Source organism: Atta cephalotes (assembly GCF_000143395.1).
Source record: "Atta cephalotes unplaced genomic scaffold scaffold00104, whole genome shotgun sequence".
In the NCBI taxonomy this organism is placed as follows: Eukaryota; Metazoa; Arthropoda; class Insecta; order Hymenoptera; family Formicidae; genus Atta; species Atta cephalotes.
The window spans coordinates 6,651-14,724 of NW_012130168.1; the positions used below are offsets into that span (position 1 = coordinate 6,651).

Below are 8,074 nucleotides of genomic sequence, written 5' to 3' on the forward strand. Positions count from 1 at the left end.
TTATTTATTATATATATTNTATNTATAATAGTGTGTGTGTGTGTGTGTGTGTGTGTGTGTGTGTGTGTGTGTGTGTGTGTGTGTGTTTATCCACATTAATATATATTCGTATACACTCTTAATATATACAATGCAGTGCAAGCTGTTTATATATATTTGTATATTACTTACATTTAGCAGAGAAAATTAATTAATCAGTTAATGCTTGGTGATTCTTCAATATAATTGATTTCTACATTTAGAGCCAGTCAACTAAAGGCAAGAATCAATATTAAAGAATCATTAATTTTTTCTGCTGAATGTAGCCGATGTATATTGTATATATTAACAATATACAATGTTCCTATCTCACTACAGAACTTTGATGTAAAAATTGTAGAACACTTAAGTTGAATCTACAATAAATAGGTAATTGAAAATTTTAAGTCTTGATCTAAACAGGTGACTATAACTTTACATCTATAATTTGTTATTTGTACAGCGAATTGTTCAGCATTCAGCTCGACTAATGGGAAGGAATAAAATCGAATTTGGTCAGTCTTAAGAAAATCGGTGGTCTTATGTCTATTTCCATCAATGTAGATTAACTTTAATCTCGATTCAACTTACTCTCTGTCTTTTTCTAATCTTTAAAACTAAAAAAAGACGAAGAGTAAGTTAAACTGAGATTAAGTTTATCTACAATACATTGATGGAAATGGACATTAGTCGTACAGATTGGCTATTCATCGATTCACTGATAAAACTAATTCTACAATGAGTCGGTAGTCCTAAGCTGATTCTATAATGAGGCAACAATTGCTAGTTCTAAGTCTTATCGGTGAATCGGTGAAGTTGGCCAACAGCCAACTTACACAACTGAGACTACCAATTTTCTTAAGACTGACCAAATTCGATTTTATTCGATTTTATTCTTTTTCATTAGGCTAAACGCCTCGCTGTACAACTAAGAACTAGTAGCTGCGAAAAATCATAGTCACCTATTTAGGTTTAAACTTAAGACTTCCAACTCATTGTAGAATCAGCTTAAGACTTAGGACTAACAATTGTTGCCTCATTATAGAATCAGCTTTATACGAGGTACTTTAAACAAGCTCTATGTACTCTATGCTGTGACAAAACATCTATGACTTAAAGATCTCAATTCATTTCTGATTAATTGAAATAATTGCGAAATTTTCATAAACTAATTCTTATGAGCTTATTTGAGTTTGAAAGATTTCTGTCGTTTTGAAATTATTATCTGAAAGTTTGTCATCATATAATTCTAATATTATATTTTTCGCAGCGGCATGAGGGACACATTGAATATTGATACTCTTCAAGCAAGATTAGAAGATCTAGAAATGGATGAGGAACAAAAGAAACGACTAGAGAGCTTTCTGGGACAAAAAGAAAAAGTTGGAGAATTATGCGGCGAGGATTTTGAAAAGTTAGGTGAATTAGGTTCGGGTAATGGTGGCGTTGTTACAAAAGTAAAACATAAAAAATATGGTCTTATAATGGCAATGAAGGTAAATGATCATATATTTAATCATTATATATATATATTCATAGGCGCAGTTAGAATGTCTATTCTATACTCACTGGTATTTTTGTCTCAAATTTTTCAGCAAATACGCTTGGAAGTGAAACCACCTATCAAGAAGCAAATAATTAGAGAATTAAAAGTCCTTCATGAATGTAACTTTGCACATATAGTTGGATTTTATGGCGCTTTTTGCAGGTAAACTTTTCAGAAATGTTTACATTTTAAGAGGATTATTCCTTGAGACACATGTGCTTACATGCACGTATAACATCGCGCGCTCGTGTGTGCGTGCGCGCGTGCATATATACAGATTGTCTCTGCGTACAGTACCAAAACTGCTACAGCGACTTGTATATTTCTTTCAGTGGGGGAGAAATTTGTATATGTATGGAATATATGGATGGTGGATCATTAGATCTAATAATGAAAAAAGCGGGACGAATTCCAGAATCCATGATAAGTACAATCACATGTGCTGTAAGTCAATTTTATTATTGATATAAATAAAGAAGAAAGGAGAAAAACGGGATCTCACAGTTAGATTAAATTCTATCGTGATAACAATTACTTTTTTTTTTCAATTAATAAAAAATAAATGGTAATAATGAATATAACAGTTATCTCTGATCGACTAATTGTAATAAATCGCCTGAAAAGCGAGATATCCGTAGAGAGAGAAAGAGAGAGAAAGACAGGTCTGTAACGAATAATACAAGTTACTATCCATAGAGCAGAAATGTCCGAAATACATCTCAGGGAGATATCACCTAAAGATATCACATACTCCAAATACGTCTCTATGTATTTTGAACACCTCTATTGTGTGGGTTACTTTTCTTCTAACCATCCTCTCTCTGTGGAAGAAAAATGATTTCAATAATACGTTTCTCTTTCCATAATTCCACGTGGGAAGAGACGAATACATAAACGTCTCAATTCGTCGTAGATCCAAAGAAACGCACCGAGCGGCAAAGAAGGCCAGTACCAGTAAGCTATTAGTGGCATAGTCTTCAGTACGTATTCCGTGCCTGGGACATAGAGCAAGAGTCCTGTTAGAATAGCTTCGAAAACGAAAGAAAAATTGACAAACCAATTGCTCATTCCTTGTTGAAAGATAGAATTGCGCCTAGTCTTACACATGATCAGATCTACCATTTGCGTTATGACAATGGAAAGAAAATATCCGCTTTGCGCCTCCATCAAGAGATTCATTCTGTTTTTGTAAGTCCACGTTTGGCCCCAGGAATCTTGTAGATCATTTATGGATGGGTTCTCCCATTCTATTCGTAAACCCAACAAACGATTGGGCATAAAGCCGTTCATCATAAGCACCATGAAGTAAGTGTAAAATCCAGCGAACGCCTGCGTCATTCCTATCTGGCCGTAGGTGATGGATATCAAACGCTTGTTCACCAGCTTGTCGTATTGAGGGTTTCTCGGTGCCCGGCGCATTATATCGGACTCGGCCTTCTCGTAGGCCAGAGCAATCGCAGGGACGACGTCAGTGCCGACGTCTATACAGATGACCAGTTCAATAACCAACGGTAGAGGAATCGCGAGTAATAGGCCGCTTAACATGGGCAACATCTCCGGCACGCTTGACGTTAACGTGTACGCAATCGATTTCTTCAAATTGTCGAATATCAGACGACCCTCCTCGACGCCGGTAACGATCGATGCAAAATTATCATCCATGAGTATCATATCCGCAGCGTTCTTGGCAACGTCGGAGCCCGCGATCCCCATCGCTACTCCTATATCAGCTTTCCGCAATGCCGGCGAATCGTTGACACCGTCGCCGGTGACCGCGACGATCTCTCCCAGCCGTTGGCAACTCTCGACTATCAACAGCTTTTGCTGCGGCGACGTCCTCGCGAACACGATTTCCTCGTAACGGCGTATAATGTTGTCCAACTCGTTCGCATCCATGTTCCTCAATTGGGCACCGGTAATTATGATCGCGGCGATATCGATCGCCATGATCGAATCGATCAGTTGCGTGTAAGACTTGTCCTGCAGAATCGCTCGTTCATAATGAGTTTCGTGACCTTCGCTTATGATACCCACCTTCTTAGCAATTGCCGTCGCCGTCACCGGATGATCACCCGTCACCATGATCACTTTTATACCAGCGGTACGACACTTTTGTACCGCCTCGGGCACGCCAGGCCTCGGGGGATCTTGCAGACTTATCAGCCCTACGAATCTGTATCCCTTGACGGGAAAGTTGTAGGACGCGGGCGAATCGGTGTCGAATTTGTAATTTGGCCCATACACACTGGTTGGCAGATGCAGATCGCAGTACGCTAGAACTCGCTCGCCAAGGAAACCCAGATCGGTGCAGGCACGGTGAGATAATGCGTAATCGTTGGCGGTCATCTCTTTCGTTTCCCCAGTCGCCGTCAGTATTGTTGCACAACTTTTCATAATCACCTCTGGTGCCCCTTTCAATATCATGGTATAACCGTCGATGTCTTGGTGTATCGACATTTGAAACTTGGTCACGGAGCTAAAAGGGATCTCGGCAACTTTCGGATGTGCCTCGCGATATCTCTGCGTAGGATGAATGTGCTCGCAGAATTTGAGGATACCAGTCTCAGATGCGTCACCGATAATCTCGCGCTCCTCGATCGGTGCTAGCATGAAGGACTCGGCGGTGAATTCGGCACGCAAACAGAGAGTGGCAGCTCGTAGCATCCCATCGAAAGCTGGCTTCTCTAACAGCAAATCCCTCTCGACGCCGATTCTCTCGCCCGGTGGAAAGTTATATCTGGTGTGGCCGAACCACAAATTAGATACGGACATCTTGTTTTGCGTGAGCGTGCCCGTCTTGTCGGAACAGATTGTCGATGTCGAGCCTAGAGTCTCGACTGCCTCCAGGTTCTTTACCAAGCAGTTCTTGCTCGCCATTTTCTGAGCGGTCAGTGTCAAAACTGTCGTCACGGTCACCAGCAGTACTTCGGGTACGTTGGCGATAACTATGCCGAGTAGGTAAGTGAACGCTCGTATGAGACTTGGCTGGATCAGCAGTGACAGAGCGAAGAATATCAGACCGCATAGAACGGCCACAATAGTGATAATCTCGACGAAATGTCTAATCTCCTTGGCGATTGGCGTTTCGATTTTGATAAGATGCGATGTGAGACCAGCTAGACGGCCTATCATAGTATGGTCACCCGTGGCGATCACGATCCCTTTGCCGTCACCCGCGACAGCGAATGACATGGAAAAGGCCACGTTGGAGGATTCGAGAGGATTTGCGTCGGTCGGATAATCGGTGCGAACCACTGGTTCGCTCTCGCCAGTTATGCTCGAGTTCTCTACTCTGAGCCCACGGCACTCGATTATTCTGATGTCGGCTGGTATCTTGTCGCCCATGCGTATCTCTACCAGATCACCCAAGACCAGCTCTTCTGTACCCAGGCGCAGTTTTACACCGTCGCGTATCACAGTAGCGAAAGTGGGCACCATCTTTTTGAAGGACTCCATCACTTTAATATTCTTGCTCTCCTGTATGTACGCAAACACCCCCGAGGTGATGCATATCATAACGATGATTATTCCTAGCCATGCGATACCGATGTCATCCTCCTGCATGAAATGAGTGACTGCGTACAAGATGAAACATAAAATCGCGCAGATCCAGAGTAACGCCGCGAATCCATGGAACATGCATTTAAAGAATTTGATGTATTCTGGCGTGATCTTGGGTGGTGACAAGGCGTTTGGTCCATCTCGTTCCAAAATTTTGCACGCCTGCTCTTTCGTCAGGCCCGTTTCCACATTTGTGCCCAGCTTTTTGCACAGAATCTCCAATCCTATCACGTGATCGACGGTCTCCAATTCCTGATGTAATTCTTGTATCTCCTCCTCGGTCAGCTTCTTCTTATGTAGGTGTGTGGTGGATACCGTGCGAGTGGATACCGGTAGGTGCAAGATGGAAGCCACGCGAATCGGTTGATGCATAATGATGATTTTGTTGCCGCTTCAAACTGACCTGTATTTTTTAACACGACAAACATTTTTATCGAAATTTTTTAAATCGTTTTAATACGATTGATACAAAAAAGAAAAACGTACCTCTTTTCCTCTCTTTCTTGTTGCTTCGTTCGTCGTTTGTTTTGTTAATATATGTCATTGCAAACTTTTATTTCTCCTTTACTTTTAGGTTCTGAAAGGTTTAACTTACTTACGAGATAAACACGCTATAATGCACCGGGATGTAAAACCGAGCAACATCTTGGTGAACAGCGCGGGTGAAATCAAGCTCTGCGATTTTGGCGTTTCTGGACAACTGATCGATTCGATGGCTCATTCGTTCGTTGGCACACGAAGTTATATGTCGGTAAGCTTGGCGTGGATTATACGCTCGTGATATTTTACGCGGGTATGCCCCGAGCGTGTCTTATATCGAGCGTTTTCAGCCAGAAAGACTCCAAGGATCACATTACTCAGTGCAAAGCGACATTTGGTCGCTCGGTGTGTCACTTGTGGAAATGGCGATTGGGATGTATCCTATTCCACCGCCGGATGATAGGCTTTTAGCTTCTATATTTGGTTCGGAATGGATACAACACGCTGGAGAGAATCCGGCAACAGTCAGCGAATCCTCCACACCGCCTCCACGACCACCGACGAGGCGTTGTCAGTACTTGAGTATTCATTCGTTTATTTGCATTCTTGCATGTCTTCTTTATGAAAAAAAGTTTTGTTCCTGAATATCGATCGAAACTTGATTCTTTATCATCACAGGCACGCACACTCCTAAGCCATTAGCGGTATTCGAACTGTTGGAATTGATAGTTAACGAACCACCACCAAGACTGCCATCCGGATTATTCAGCAACGCTTTCATAGATTTTATTGATCGATGTTTAAAGAGGAACCCAAATGATAGAGCAGATTTGAAAACGTTAACGGTATGTTTCCCTCCTGAATAAACATTGATAATTTGAACAGAAAGAAAAACGGAAAAATTATGTTTTCCGATGATATGTTTCAGAATCACGAATGGATAAGGAAAGCTGAATCGGAAAACGTAGATCTCGCTGGATGGGTATGTCGTACTATGGACCTAGAACCGTCTACGCCAACACACTTATCGGCCGTGCAATCCTGAATAAATGTAACTCTTACATACTTGACTACGTATATTCGCGTTCAGTACTCCTAAGTTCCGTCTTGGTTCATCTAGGTTTTCATTCGATCAAACAGTGGCGTATATATATCTCTCTTGTTATATTCCTCCTCTAGCAATATCTTTTTACAAAATTAATACAATAAGGAGTAAAAAGTCTTTGAGAGCCAATGCTGGATGTTATTGCAATTACGTTTTATTGTATGTATGCAATAATTGAAATAGATTCACTTCATGGATCATAAATCCGGATTTATATGACAAGCGAGTTTTCAACATCGCATGGATTGATACATCTATTTCAATTATTATATACGTAATAATTCAATTATTATAAAACGTAATTGCAATAACATCCAGCGTTGACTCTCAAAGGCTTTTTAATCTTTATTGATTTAATTCATTAGAGCCTATATAGAATTTTTTTAGTTTAAAATTAATACGTTTTTGATAGGTGCGCCAAGTCCATTGATCGTATCAAATGAACATCGTATCTCTGTTGACTGTTGAGCGTTACGCAAAATGATTACACAGATTTTACTTATGAAAGCAGTCATAAGGAATTCGATTGATACCCCATTGTTATGCATCTTTGTCATTTTCTTGGTTTTTACAGGAAGAAACAACTACAATGTAATAATTCGTGTAATAATTCGTCAAGTACCGTGATATATAGGTGAAACACTTGCGGACCGAATATGTCGTGTTTCGCTTGGACTTTGCTTATCCAAATAATTTACACGCAGCACGCCACTGTGCCAAATATTAATTTCATTCATAAGATTCACTTTACGTGTTCGTCTTATGCTTCTGTTAAGAGTATGTAAGATGACAAATTGCAATATAAGTTTATTATTAGATTCATGGGCAAATTGTGTTCCCCGTGATATGATATTAGGATGCGCGAATGAGCATTAAACCTACGAACGTCGTTTGAAAAAATTAATTAGATCGAGAATTACTTGTATAAGATTTGTACCTGACATCCATAGAAATGTTATTTACACGATCAAAAATTTCATCTTTAATCATATTAAACCATTGTTTTTATATCAATGCATAACCTTGATTAAACACACAATTGCCGTCTTATTTTCAATCACGCACGTTAACACGTACGTAATTAACACATGTCTTCAATTTTAATCGCACGCGCGCGCGCACATCACATAACATCGCGCACGCACCCACACACACACACACACACACACACACACACACACACACACACACACACACACACACACACACACACACACACACAGAGAGAGAGAGAGAGAGAGAGAGAGAGAGAGAGAGAGAGAGAGAGAGAGACGACGAACGTAACGTAAACGTAAACGTAAACCGTAACGTTACTTAACTTAACTTAATTAATATAAATAATATAAGTTAAGTAATTAATTAAC

General features: G+C 40.4%; 1 protein-coding gene across 1 annotated transcript in view; it reads left to right on the forward strand.

Annotated features, from left to right (window-relative positions):
- The window catches only part of LOC105625005 (dual specificity mitogen-activated protein kinase kinase dSOR1), a 7,653-nt gene extending 1,003 nt beyond the window's left edge, over positions 1-6,650 (forward strand). The window contains exons 2-8 of the mRNA XM_012206346.1: positions 1,289-1,514; positions 1,614-1,726; positions 1,897-2,008; positions 5,700-5,876; positions 5,956-6,175; positions 6,284-6,450; positions 6,534-6,650. Coding sequence (XP_012061736.1) covers positions 1,289-1,514; positions 1,614-1,726; positions 1,897-2,008; positions 5,700-5,876; positions 5,956-6,175; positions 6,284-6,450; positions 6,534-6,650 — 1,132 coding nt within the window. The remainder of the gene's footprint in view (positions 1-1,288; positions 1,515-1,613; positions 1,727-1,896; positions 2,009-5,699; positions 5,877-5,955; positions 6,176-6,283; positions 6,451-6,533) is intronic.
- The last annotated feature ends 1,424 nt before the right edge of the window (positions 6,651-8,074 follow it).